Source organism: Lates calcarifer, linkage group LG9 (assembly GCF_001640805.2).
Source record: "Lates calcarifer isolate ASB-BC8 linkage group LG9, TLL_Latcal_v3, whole genome shotgun sequence".
NCBI classification, from domain to species: domain Eukaryota; kingdom Metazoa; phylum Chordata; class Actinopteri; family Centropomidae; genus Lates; species Lates calcarifer.
Genome location: NC_066841.1, coordinates 21,874,558 through 21,889,537, shown reverse-complemented (window position 1 = coordinate 21,889,537; position 14,980 = coordinate 21,874,558). Strand labels below are relative to the sequence as shown.

The 14,980-nt window shown below is 42.0% G+C and overlaps 1 protein-coding gene across 1 annotated transcript; it reads right to left on the bottom strand.

Annotated features, from left to right (window-relative positions):
* Positions 1–7,771: 7,771 nt before the first annotated feature.
* Positions 7,772–10,927, bottom strand: spra (sepiapterin reductase a). The gene is given in 4 exon segments (XM_018701963.2): positions 7,772–8,727; positions 8,729–8,754; positions 9,406–9,696; positions 10,507–10,927. Coding segments are annotated over 4 exon segments (804 nt in total). The 5' UTR covers positions 10,829–10,927; the 3' UTR covers positions 7,772–8,562.
* Between the last annotated feature and the right edge of the window lie 4,053 nt (positions 10,928–14,980).

The following is a 14,980-nucleotide window of genomic DNA, read 5'->3' as shown; positions in this document are numbered from 1 at the left end:
CCTTTCTCCTTAGCCTCACCCCTGCTACGGCCAAAAATAAATTTGTCCCCTCTAGGGGTTATACCACCTTCCCACAGTGGGACGGGGGGTGAGCAGTGGGAGATGAGAGGGGCTGGTAGAGAGCAGGGGGAGGCAGTAGAGGTAGATGTGGTCAGTGGGTGTTGTCCCCTTGTTTGGGTTGGTTCCTCCTGTGATATTTTGGTCCATAGCAGCTGTGACTGTCTGTCAGAGGCACGTCAGGAAACAGAGCTGCTCCAGCAGATTCAGTGGCTCCATCTTGCCACTGTTTGTTTAGTTTCGATGAACACAACACCGAAGTGTGTGTGTGTGTGTGCATGTATATATATGTATACTTCTGATGATTATAACAAGTGTGGTGTGTGGTGTGGCTCTTATTTAATTGGTGTAGCTCCTGGCTGGTGGATTTGGTATAGATAGTGTGTATGCGTCAACTCAGCCTGTTGCAGTCGCTCCTGCTTCACTTTCTTAACTTTCACACACCCAACGATGTGCAACAGTGTTTAACTTAGCAGTGCTCAGAACATAGGTAAAGGGATTATTATCAATGTAAACAGTAAATGTGGGTGTGTAATAGAGATAATCCCTAAATTTGTTGAAGACTGCCCACTTCAACGCAAGAAACTCCAGCTTGTCAGAATGGAGGTGGTAGTTTGAGTGTCCTGAAACCATTAGCAATGACACAGAGTTTGCTCCCCTGTTGCTGATAGAGCACTGCCTCCAGACCTTCATTTGATGCATTGGTGTGGAGGATGTTAGATCGCCAGATGTACCCCGGTACGGGAGGTCTGGACCAGCTCTCCGTTTAAAGGGTCCGAACTCACAGCTGTGGTGTTTTCACCTAACCTTATTATAAGCTGGTGGCGAGGAGATTCGCCTAGCTACTAACTGTCTACTTCCAGATGTCTACCCTACTACCACTAATGTCACACCCAACAGAGTAGCCCTGTGGGTTGGATATGATCACCAGTCACACCTGTTCACGACAGCTCTCCTCTTAAAGATCTGCGCCCTTGGTATGGTGCTAGGAAGTTGTTTAGTGGCCTTGTAAGCCCCAAGGGTCTGTTAATCAGTGAGGCTAAAATAACCTTTAAGAACCTTATCATGCACTACATACTCTGACCTAGTATTTTACCTTTCTGAGAAGAACAGAACAACTGTCCACGACTTATCCTTAGATGCAGTTTATGAATTTTATTGAATATTGTTCTGGCAAGGGCAAAGCATACAGCATAATCATATAAAAAGTAAAAATTGTGTAATTAATATCTCAATTAGTTTAGTTCTGGAATGAGTAACTCACTGATTCCTGAATTAATGCTGAAGCTGGTCACTGAGATGGGTGCATATTTTGGTGAGAGAGCTGGAGGGATTGGCAGCTTGGCCTTAGCTGACCTTTCCTCTTTTCAGGCCGGTCCTGAGAGGGGTGAGTCCCCTGACTCTGTACAGAGCCCCGGAGGACCTCGCCCAACTCACAGTTCCTTTTTCTGGGCCTTTTTCTGAACTTGTTAAATCGTCAGAGAACAATTCCTTCACTGCAGTGGGGAGATTAATAATCCTTTGTGAAACTCCTCTTGCCTTGAATCTTCTTGACAGCAAATAATCTCCCAGATTCCTTCGTTTGAATTGAAGAAGAGTTCGCTGATTCCAGCTCCCTTGACGACGGCCGAGGAGGGGTCTTCCTTAGGTGATGATCCACCGATGGTCAATGAAAAGTCCGAATAAATTGTCTGGTATCTCACCTTTTATCTGGTCTTGGCCAACTCTCCAACCCTCCCCCTCTGACTTCCTTTACCAAACCATTTTTGACAATGCCAGCTCCTGGCAACCCTGTCGCAATCTCTCAAATCCAGTGCTGTTCGTTATGTCGCAATTCTTTCTGGCTTCAAGTCTTCACCAATAGTGACCGCACCCATCCTTTATACCACTTCCTTCAATCATTCTTATTCTTAGTTACCGTTAACATAATTAATCATCATATTCAATAACATCATTAGTACAGTCATTCTTCATCGTTCACTCTTTGCATTATAATCACTGTTTAAATCACAAATTATGATTTTCATACCCTCATACCACTCTTCACCATGCTTTACCAACTTCTCTTTTTTGCTAAGACCCAACAGGCCATCTGGTACCTTCCAGTCATGTCACAATCCTGTCATTGCTTAATCACAATTTCATATGATTTTCCATTCATTTCATTCAATACATTGATTACAACGCTTCACATCGTATTGATTAATATTTTTAAAGGATTAGTCAAAACTGTGTATCTTACTACCATGGGGAGAATCTAGCATTAGCTCCTTTCTTTTGGCGTCAGGAGTGGGTAGATCTCAACCTTTCTTGACAAAGACAAAGGGCAAATTAAAGTCTGGAAAGGAAGAGAAAAGACTGACTGTGGGGTGCCTCTCAACATTTTGGAGAGAGCATCAAATGATCTAAAAAAAAAGCAGGGAAAGTCCATCAGAGCTGTGGCAAGATTGAATGACATATGCCACATCACTCTATACAGATTTAGTAAAGACAGGAAGAAGTTAGAAGAGAAGGAATCAAGTGAACTTCCACGTGTAGGCTACCACAGTGGAAAGAAGGTCTTCACTGATGAACGGGAGAGAGATTTGACAGAATATCTGATGAGGGCTGTTGATGCATGGACTGTGTCCACATGAGGTAAGCAGATAGGAATTGGCAAGGCATAAGTGAGGGGACAGTTAGCAGTTAGTGGCAGTGTAAAATATAATGAATGGGGAAATATTGAACATTTATTATGTGATTAAAATTACAGGTGAGAGAACTTGCGTTTTTTCGTGCCTCTCAGCTCTAATCTCTAATGTATTTCAGTTGGAAATAACTTTCATGTCCTCGCCACATTTTTTTTTTCTGTCACTCGGGACGTCAAAGCGCAGAAACTGTTTTGTGTTTTCTTATGTTTGCTAAAGTGTTAAGAGTCTGTTGTGTATTTTATTTATTTATTTATTTTTTGTTAATATTGTTTATCCTTTTACAAAGCATTTTATGAAGTAACACAACATGAACATGGGGTGTTTCCTGTCACATTATTACAGCAGTGTATTTAAACAATCAAGTACAACTTGATATAGAAAAGAAACTTAAACAAAAGAAGGGTGTTTCAGGGGAATGTACATTTGACACAGCTTCCAGATGCATTGAATTTAGATTACTGGAGCCTCATTGAAAAAGTGGCAAGTCTGTCGTGTATTTTAATGTATATTTACATTTATAGATTCTATTGCTGTTCTCTTTTGTTTTGGGCTCAACAATACCCATAATCCTCAGCTGTTTTGCTATGGAGAAGAAGCATGTCCGCTTCAATGATTTAATATTGCCTATGCCACCAAACTCTTGAAAATATACATTTCCATTAGCCATTTCCCATGTTGCAGTCACAGGCTATCAAACGCCATTTGTTAACAGAGACGGTAGTTTTTGGACTGCAGCAGACTGGGGGAATTCGAAATGGAATGTAGTTCATTGATGGCGGACAACCCAAAGGGATATGGAACGCACCATGTCTACCCACAACACAGTGGCTGTCCTGAACCCCGACCTGCCTCCCTTTATAGTATTTTGCAGCAAATCTAGTAACATGGGTGCATAAACAGCAATCACAGGGTGACACTATTCATGTCCCTTATTTAATCCCTGCAGTCATCACTTTGATTTAGGTTATTTCATAAAAATGAACTTTTCAGTGCTACACTGCACTTGACCTCCATTATTTATTTGTTCATTCATTCAGTCAGTCAGTCAGTGAATATATATTTTTCTGAGATGAAAGGTGATTTAGAGCAGTTGGTGACAGGCCTATGCATTACCTTCTAACTGTTGATTATGTCACCTTACACTGGCAAGGCCAATGTTGATTATGTCACACCTTACAGTGTCAAGGTGATCAAGTCTGGGGGCTCCTCCTGCTCCCTGCTGAGTCAACAAAAGGTCTTGTCTATGTCATGTGATCCCATCCTGTACCATTTTTCACCTCACCCTTACATACTGTTTGATCACTCCCCTGTACTCATAGGGATACTGTTCACATTTACATACTGTTTGATCACTGTCCTGTACCACAGTATAACTGCCCCCCTGCCCTTTACTCTGGGTCAGTTTGCTGTCCCAGACCCGCTCTGTGTCAGTGTCATGTGGGCAACCGCCCAGGGCGCAATCTATGTGAGGCGCACGAGGGAGCGCCCTCAAAAAAACAAAACAAAACAAAACAAAAAAAAAACTAAACTCAAAACAAAACAAAGCTCCCCAGTTTTCTAGACTACCGCTCATTTCCATGTCAAGTTAGTGGAGTGGGCGCTGGGGCGCCCTCATTGTCACGTCAACTTGCTGCTGAGAGTCATACAGGTTGTATGTGTCTGAAGAGGCAAGGGGGAGGGGGGCGAGGGATAGACTGATGCCAGGCCACACAACACAAACTGCTTCCAAATAAATTGTATTTCATAATTAACATAGACCCATATGCCTACACGTAATTGATTGGGTTATGGGAAAATGTAAAAAAAAAAAAAAAATCATCTACATAAATTTGTTTACTTGTTACGTTTTTTGTATTTAAGATTATATATAGAGCTGCCTTTTTTGCTTTCTTTAGGGATTTTTCAAGCATGTGCAATTTATATACTGTATTTTATTTATTGATCTTGTTTTTTCTTAGTTCTAGTTACGTTTTTGTATTTAAGATTATATGTAACAAAATAATATATATATTGTTTTATTGGTGGCAACATCATTGAAAATTCAGATTTTCACCAAATTACTTGTAGACATTTGATCAATAAAATGGTGTTCTTTACAAAATGGTCAGACAATGATTTTGTGTGGTTTCAAACATTAGAGAAAGTGTGAGTAAATGTTGATCTGGATGTACAGGAATGTGACATAATTTACGACCAGAGGCCTGGTGTGGAGAAAGAAAAACAAAGACCCTGGTTAGGTCTGTGGATCTGAGAGAGTCCAATCTGCATAATTCCTTTTCAGGTTACTTTCTTGATAAAGAAACTGATGAATGTTTACTGCAGAGACAAAGTTTGTTGCACAGAATGAAGATGAACAGAATGTCCACTCATAGGTTCCATATGAACCATGGTCCATATAGAATAGTCTCTTCTGAATGGGCCATTTGACCTTTGAACCTGGCTTGGGAGGAAGAGCTCTGTATCTGCTTCTTATCACAGAATGTTGGGGAGGCAGAAGAGAGGATGGGGGTTCAGGTCATAATTCTCAGTGACTGTACTTTTACCTCGGTGCAGTTCTGGGAACACATTCATGTCTTTTTCTATCAAGTGTGTGATAGTTTGATAATAGGTGCCAGGGAATGAGTGCCATTCTTTTGTATCAACTTTACTGTGAACACTTATTCTGGAACTGTTGATTTTTTTGACTAATTCAAGATTTTGTTCATACTACCACTCTTAAATATTTGCTAAACAGTTTTCAGGTACACTTGACTCAGGTCACTATAATATGGAGGTATGTTTTGTGCTGTTAGGTCAGTAATTGTAACAATTAATAGATACTTCAGTCAATTTAGAATCTTGTTTTACCATAATTTTCTTATTTTATCATCATCATCAACTTTTATATATGAAATGTCAGGTTTATGTTTATCAATTGGATGTACTTGTTGTACATTTGGGTGCTCAGTTAATCTATTAAGTAGACCAGTCAAAAGGGACATCCTTAGAAAAAGTTTGGGCAGCACTGATTGAAAGAGAGAGGAAATGGATGACTCCACATTATCCAGGGAACCTCAGGCCTGTCAACAAATTCTTGACCAGATTCTCCTGCCATTTGTCAGGAAGTTGAAGTTGGGCTGAAAATGGGTTATGCAACAAGGCAATGACCCAAAGAAATTCCAGCAAAACTACCAAGGAATGGCTTAACAGAAAGAGGATTCATACTCTGGAATGACCCAGTCAAAGTCTGGACCTCAATCTGATGGAAATGTGGCTAGACCTGAAGCAGGCAGTATATGCCAGATGTCCCTCCAATCTCTCTCAACTGGCTGAGCTCTGCAAGGAAGAGTGGGCAAAAATCCCCAAAAGCAGATGCGAGAGACTGGTTAATGGTTACAGAAGATGTTTGGTTGAAGTAATAGCTGCAAAAGGAGGTGCCACAGGCTACTAACCAAAGGTTCACATAATTTTTCAGTTTTTGTGATTTAAACTATTTTTGTTGAATTAATTAATCTTTTTGTGCATGTGTTTCTTATTTGGAAGTTCTTCATTACAATCTGGGATTTGGTTGTACATTTAATAAGGTTATTTATTTATTTATTTATTTAATTTTTACAAAAACAATGACCATGTCTGAAGGGTTCGCAAACTTTCAATCACAACTGTAAATATGTGAGTATATACTATCAAATAAGAAATCCCACATTTGAAATGTAATATTTTTCCCCTACTCCAAAATCTGTGCTCATACTTATAATAACTGCAAAAGCACAGCCTAGGGTATGAATAATCCTGGCTGGGAACCACTGATCAAAACCACTTTACTTGGATGCACAAGTGAATGGACCTGAAATGTTTGTTGTGAATATTCCCGTTGCACAGGAAAACTGTGCACACCACTACATCAAGTCCTGTAGGTCTACAGTACCTAAAACACGTCTGTCTAGTCGGATGTTTGTTTTGTCTCACCTTCTTGATAAGTCTGACCAAGTGTGACTGTTCCTTTCAGGGGCCTATAACTCCATCTGAAACACTGTATGTGACCATGGGCTTCATAAATAAGTTTGACCCAGGGGAGACTACATTTTGGTCTTGGATTCTGGTGCTGTTTTAAAATTATGTGATCTTTGAGAGTCCTATACGTCTCTTATTAACTGACTGATGCCATGTGTTACCTGACACACACTCACCCAACTTATCTGGTTCTAACCAATGCAAACATAGAGGTGATACACAAACAAAAAACTGGCCTATGGTAATGTTTTTTTTTTTCTTGTGTTAAAGTTTGTTTTTACTGTTTGCTATCACATAAAACCTCCTATTCACTGTGGTGATTAAGATGCATACCCTTGGGTGGGAGTGACTTCCTCTCTGGGTGTCTTGGGTGCTTCCTCCTTATGCTAGTAACAGTAAGATGGGAATTAGCATTCAATTTGACAACAGTCAATTTTTCAGAACAAATTTGTGTGAAAAAATAAGAAAACTTTTGTGAGTGAATGTCTTGTGTTGTAAATTTGGTGGGTATGTCCCAGAACCACATTATTATTTTGACTGATGCACTGGATGTCAGAGCAAAATGTATCATTCTTATGATTAAGGCTTACCACAATGTAAGAGCTGAGTAATTGTTTCCTATATTGTGTGCAGCAGGCCCTGTAGGGACTGAGATGTCAGTTAGACATGTTTATGATTCTACGTAACTCTTGCTGACAGTTCATCTTAACTCCCATTGTCATGGCTTATTCTGATTTTCTTTTTGTGTGTCATAATTAGTGTGCCTGGCAAAAATGCTGCCCTTGTCACTTTTATCTCTTCCCATTAGGCCTGACTGCGCACAAGGCCGGGAGGGATGTGTTTTTTCCATGTAGCTGTCCTAACTTAAATGTGAAATAGAATGTGTATTTGGGGGTCAGACCCTACTGATGCACTTGGTGCATGAGCTCTGTCCTCTCAGATTGATTGACTCTGTTACTTTTGTCCTACTATAGTACTCTATCATTTAATTGAACCCTTATTAAACCACAAAAGACAAAACACATGCTGAATAATCGTTTATTCATTTATTCCTTGACACTGGACATGACTTGTTATGGCCTGAAGCACCAGTTCATCTACAAATGGCTTCCTCCTACATAGCAAATGTTTTGCTGAGGTGTCTTGGCAATGCTCAGACCAGCTCTCATTACCTCTTAAAATCTAGCAGTCACTGAAATGGTTAGAAAAGTGTCCCCGCAAGAGAAACACTGTAGACTCTGTTACAGGACTCCTCTGTGTGTCATTATATACACTGATAAGCGACACAGAAGATAGTGTGAGTGTGCATGAGTGAGTGAAAGACAGAGTGGGCATGCAGCAAACAAACCCTGGCCCCTTGTCCTCCTCTATAGTGACACAGACAGTCGAGCAAGCATTTAAGCATTGCTCAGTTTGCAGCAGTATTTTTAGAACATCTTCAGCTCATTTAACTATAACACAATAGTATGGATAACCATGATCATGTCACTATAATCACAATATGACATTTTTATACTGTTTCATCCCTGGTATCTTGTAAGTCCAAACATGAGTTCACTGTCATTACAGGGACTGGTGTCAGCAGCATTGCTGTTGTTCTGGAATGTTTTGAATGTAAATTTGATGAACTTGGGTTTGATCCTTCACTTTAAGAAAAAGAGGCATTGCCCTACAAAATAGGCTGACAGATCATCTTGAGTCAGCCATTAACCTCTGCACCTACAACTGTAAGGTATGAATGACTAGAGTTTAAATCAATTTAAAATCAAGCCACATAAAAGTAATCCAGTTCAATGCTAAATGCTTGTAAGCTCTGCTGTGTCTAGAGGTCATAGATGTCGATATGAGCGCCTGATGTGTAGTTGTCATCTAGCAGCACCTTCATGAGTTTGGCACAGGACTCCTCACAGGTGAGCAGCTGGCCCTGAGCGAACATGTCCGAAAACGACTTCCTGATAGTAGGATCAGCTGTTTTAGATCTGGCCAACCATCTGCATGGCCGTGTCAAGAGGCCCTGGTTCAATACAGAGGAGATAATATAATTTTTAGAATAAACTAAAAGATTATTGAAAGACAAGAAAATAATGAATGAAAAGTACAATGCCATTTTGTCTGCAGAGTAGAGAGGACCTGCTGAGTGTTTATTACTCATTATTAATCTCCTTTAGCACATGGATGAATAATGAATAATGACTGCCAATTATAATGTGCCATATAAAAGTTGTCAAAATGAAATCAATCAACAAGAGATTAAATAATAACAATCATATGAGTAAATACAGGATGTACATGTACATTAATTTGGTCATTTAATGAAATTTAAATTGTATTATAATTCTAACTACTTTAGTGCCTTAGTTTAGTAATCAATAAATATTTTGTTACCCAATCATTAAAGTGCAGTTAAGTCAATTAATAATGGCTCTTCAGGTCCTCCGTACTTTCCTAACCTTAGGAGGCCTTTGAAAGACTTTTTTAATAAGATGAGGGAAAGTCCAAGATATAAAGCACAGAAAAAATGCTACACATAAAAACTGGCATTACTAGTTTTGTCTGGTCCAGAACCCCACAGGTGCTCAAAAGGGTTGAGGTCAGCTGTCACACACCCCACTCTCTTCAGTCTCTGACTGACTGGCTAAACTTGAATGTAAAGAGCGTTCCTCACCTGGAGAGTAGTTGAGCACCCGCAGGTCCGGTTCTTCTTCTGCCAGCACCCTAAATATCATTTCTCGGGCAGCTTTTCCAGTGCAGTACAGCACCCAGGAGCGGAAAGGCTGTAGGGCACACAGCGAGGTGATGTTGATCACAGTGCGGCGCAGACCTGGGCACTGTGGAAAAGCCTGCAGGATGCTGGCGGTGAGACACAGGGAGGAGGTAACATTGAGAGACAGGTAGGAGTCCACCTCTGCCATGTTGGTGAAGCTTTTGACATAACGGGATACATCACCCAGAGAGGCTGGAGGGAGAGGGAGGGTTGTTGTAAATCAAGGTTTCACTCATAATCTGCTTAGGGCTCCCAAAAGGCTCAGAGTTACCTAATGTATAAATAAGCAGTCAAAAGCTTAAAAGGGTTAGTTGACCCAAATTACAGTAAAAATACATTTCTTATTCAGGTGGAATCCATGTCAACAGATTTATTTGTAGAGGTTTGCAAATATATGTCTCTCAGAGATTTTAGTCTCCACCTCAAAGGTGAATGGAGTTTAATTTGTACTGCTCACAGTATTTAAGAGTCCCGTTTTTAAAAAACCAACAGCAATACTTAGACTTAGACTTAGACAGACTTTATTGATCCCTTTGGGATGACTCCCTCAAGGAAATTAAGTTTCCAGCAGCTTATACAGACAGACACAGCACACAGTTTGCAACTGTCCTGCATGCTGCTTCTGTCACTGTGTGACAGCAGCATGCAGGACAGTTTGCAAACGACACAGAATATAAACAGAATAGAATAAGAATGAATTAAGATAAATATACTGAGTATACTGGACTGTATATGGCATTAAGATAAATATACTAAACTGTCCATCCACAACTCTTCATAGTGTTTAATTTACAGAAATACATACACTGTGTATACACTGCACAGTGTATAAGTACATCATATGTATGCTCAGGAGCATTAATGTAGTTGAGGGTTAGGGTCAGGGTCAGGATCATTTTAACACAGCTGTAAAATAGACTGTATTATTGAAATGAGCTGCCGCCATGAAAACCAGATTTTCATCATGGTGCTTCATTGTTATTAGCTCAGGTTTCTTCTTACCTGCGTTGTTGACCAGTATAATATGATCTAAATCCTCAGAAAAAGACTCTTGAGACCTTCTGACGACGGCTTCAAGCCCGTCTGGCTGACCCAGATCCGCCACCACACATTCAACCACCAGGCCCACTCTACCTGCCTCCGACTCGGCCAGCTCCGCCTGCAGAGCACGCAGGTCGTCTCCGGAGCGGGCCACCAGGACGAGCACCGACCCAGGCTTCACCAGCCGAGACATGTTCCTTGCAATAGTCTGGCCAAAGCCTCTGGACGCCCCGGTGATGATGCACAGCGCCCGGCCCAGGTCTCTACACTCGGTGGACGACATAGTGCTGAGAGACAGAGGAACAATCGAGGCAGCTTTTGTGAAAAGTCCGGAGCAAAACGATTTTCACCCAATGACAGCGGATTGTTCTTCTTCATGGATTTTACCAGCCGTGAAAACCCACTTGTTGCCTTGTCGCCATCTCTCGGTTTTACACGCAATACAGTTACTATCACAACAGACATGGGGTCACCACAGAAAAATGAACGAATAAAGGCACTAGTAGTTTATGATTATTATGATTATTATTAGTAGTAGTAGCGGTAGTATTATACTGGTAATTCTTCCTCAGTGGACATTATCCACAAGATTATTGAGGGCAGATTTAAGAAGTGAGCAATTTGACCTGCTACATTACAGACCTAATCATCATTATGTCACACATCATAATGGAGGGACTAGTTCTGGTCCATGTGAAATCTTCTCCAGACCCTCTGAACAATGCTTTCATCTACCTGCTTCAGCTCAGTGGTAGTGGTAGCCCTGTGAAAATTATTAATTATTCATTATTATTATTTTTTGATACCATCCAACCTCTTCTGTTATGTGACTGTCAGCTAGGTCCCAGCTTGTTTGTCTCTGGAGTTCCCTGTCTGGTGAGACAGGAATGCCACAGGAGACTGTCCTGTCTCCATTTCTCTTCACTCTGTACACCTCAGATTTCCAGTATAACTCTGAATCATGTCACCTGCAGAAGTTCTCTATTAATTCTGTGGTGATGGGGTGTATTACAGAAAAGCGGGAGTAGAGGTACAGGGAGCTGGCGGCTACCTTTGAGGAGTGGAGCAGCAGGAATCATCTGCTCATAAATGTAGACCAAAGAGGTGGTGGTCAACCAAACCCATTACCATTATCAAAGAATAAAATACAAAAAAAGGAATTACAATTTAAAGCATGGAGCATAAATGAGTGCACCTTCTCCTAAACTTAACAAATTGTAATGGACTGTACCTATATAGCGCTTTTCTAGTCTTTTCGACCACTCAAAGCGCTTCACACTACAGATTACATTCACCCCATTCACACACATACAGCACTTGTTCTATACATTAGTGCTTTCTAGTACATACACACACATTCACACACCGATGACACATCGGAGGCAATTTGGGGTTCAGTATCTTGCCCAAGGATACTTCGGCATGCGGACTGGAGGAGCCGGGATCCTTCTGATTGGTGGGCAACTGCTCCACCTCCTGAGCCACAGCCGCCTCCTAATTCAGTGATTTCTCTTTACAAATAAGAGGTTCCAGTATGATATGATGTTTCTACAACTCTCCTTTATCAGGTACTAATGCCATATATCAACACTAAACAGGACAATTATTTATAATTATTATAGAATTATTATAGATAATAGTTGTCTAGGTCATCCATGTTGCTGTGTCCTTGTCAACCACACCACCTTGTGACAGTGTTGGGACTGCACATGCTCCAAGTCAACAAAGCAGCAACTACCATCAAGAGAAAGGTGGAAATTGGCCCTATTCATAGGCTGCTTCAACACTGAAATATTTGGAACCTGAGTGCTTCTGAGTTTAAAGGATAAAAACATGTCACTCTTTGGCTGATTCGATGTAGAAGTGGCCAAAAGTGTGATCAGTACTTGGACACTACGCCCTGGAGCAGGCATGTGTTCAGTATAATACAATGATGCCTGCTCCACCAGTGGGACATAAACAGAGCTGCTGTGTCAGAGGGAGAACTAGTGAAGGTAACTGGCTTCTTCTCCACTGTTACACCAGCAGCATACACTGACTGTGTGCTAGTGGCTGGAATGACAGCTGGCTGCCACTGCCACATGATTGGCTGACTGGATAATTGCAAAAAGAGGCAGGTGTACAGGTGTTCCTTATAAAGTGCTCAGTGAGTGTGTAGGAACTGAACAGTGTTTAAAATTAAAGCTAGTAAAATAATTGTCTGAACAGACCAAAACCAACAATGTGTCGGCCCATCTGTCAAAGCTTTTTTTTTTTTTGCTTTTATCAAACATTACTCAGGTGGAAATAGTGCATTTACCGGGGACTAGTTTCAGAGGTGGATTAATTCACATTCGGTGCTCTAGTGAGTACTTGGGGCAGCAGGATGGTGCATGTGGATTGAGTCAAAATAATCTACAGTGTGTGTTCATGGTGATGAAGGAACACATCAGTCATATCAGCCAGTGCAGCAGTGTGGATGACTGATGTGTTTTTGTTGACAGCTCTATGGCTGAGATGTTTTAATACAAGCAGGAGGACACATTCATTGTTGGTATTGATCTTTTCATAGGATTTGTTGACAGTAAGAAAAATATAGAACTGAATGACACCTTCTCAGCACCCAAAAGCTCTGGGAGATGGCCAGTACCACTGGCGCCATGACCAGGTCCTCAAGGCAATAACTGACAGCATAGCCACAGCCAGGTGATGACCCCAGGTCACACCACTGATGATTCGTTCCAGCACATCCACAAGGTGTATCTTTTATCTATTCCCATTTGACCGAGCAAGTGCCTCAGGAAAAGACACCCAGGCCCAAGTGGAGTACCATACATCGTATAGAAGCATTGCCCACAGATCCTCCAGCACCTCTGGAAAATCTTAAAGGTGATCTGGTGCAGGAGAGGGGTGGCCAACCAGTGGAGGTATGCAAAGGTGGTCTGGATTCCCTAAGAGGAGAACTCAATGACCATCAGTCAGTTCAGGTTCATCTCGTTACTAAGTGTGGAAGGCAAGACATTTTTTAGTATCATTTCTTGGCGACTGACTGAAGAACGGATACATTGACATGGCTGTTCAGAGGGGTAGGATCCCTGGAGTGCCTGGATGTTTAGAACATACTGGTATGGTCACACAGTTGATCAGAGAGGCCAGAGAGGGCAGGGGAGACCTAAAAGTTCTGTGGCTGGATCTTGAAAACACTAATGGATCAGTGCCACATAAATTTGTGGATCTCACCCTGAATTGACTACCATAACCACTTCAGGTTAAGAGTCACAGCTGGCACATCAGACTGGCATCAGATTGCAACCAACAACACTGCGAGGGACAGTTGCATTCTGTTGATCACAGAGACCTGGCTTCATTTGTTCATCCCGGACTCTGCTATTGAGTTAACAGGCTTCACCGCACAGCATCACAACAGGACAAGGGAATCCAGTAAGAGCAGAAGACTGTAGACAGTCACTGCTCCCTGGATCTGGATTATGTGACTGTTAAATGCAGGCCGATTTATCTCCAGAGAGTTCACCATGGTCATGATAACTGCTGTTTACATTCCACCGGATTGCCTAATATGGCATATGCCTTGCTTGGGCTATCGGACATTTTACATGGCAGCATTAGCAGGTGGTGACAAGATTCTCTACAGCACAGTCTGAGCTAACCTGAAGAGAGGCATCAGAGAGACATCAGAGAGGCCAAGTCAGACTACAGGAGGAGGATCGAGGACCACCTGGACAGCAACAATAGCAGGCAGGTGTGGCAGGGAATCCAACATCTCATCAACTATAGGACCAACCTGAAGATGATGCCTCGCTGGCAAAGGGGCTGAATCTCTTCTTTCTTCTTTTGAGGTGGAGCCACCAGAGGCAGCAACACTACACCCTACAGACCACAGCAGCTTCACCCTCACTGTAGAGGAGCATGAGGTGTCTCCAGACACACGCTGAGGGACTGTACAGACAAGCTGGCTGGAGTCTTTACCAGGATTTTCGAGCAGGGGAGCTATGTGTGGCTCCTCTTTGTAGACTACAGCTCTGCGTTCAACACCATCCTCCCCCATAAACTGGTGGACAAACTGAGGGACCTGGTACTTTCACACTCCACCTGCATGTGGATTAACAGCTTTCTGTCTGGTAGCAGCCAGAGGGTTAGAGTGGGCCATCATACATCTGCGGCCCTCAACCTCAGTACAGGCTCCCCACAGGGCTGTGTGCTAAGCCCCCTGCTCTACACCCGCTACACATACGACTGCACCCCCACCCACCACAGAAACACCATTGTCAAGTTTGCGGATGACACCATGGTGGGGTCCTCATTTCTGGAGGGAATCAGTCTGCCTATAGGGATGAGGTGGCGCAACTGTCAGCGTGGTGCAGGAAGAACAACCTGCTCTTCAACACCTCAAAGACCAAGGAGCATATATAGACTACAGGAAGAAAATGGACATTCC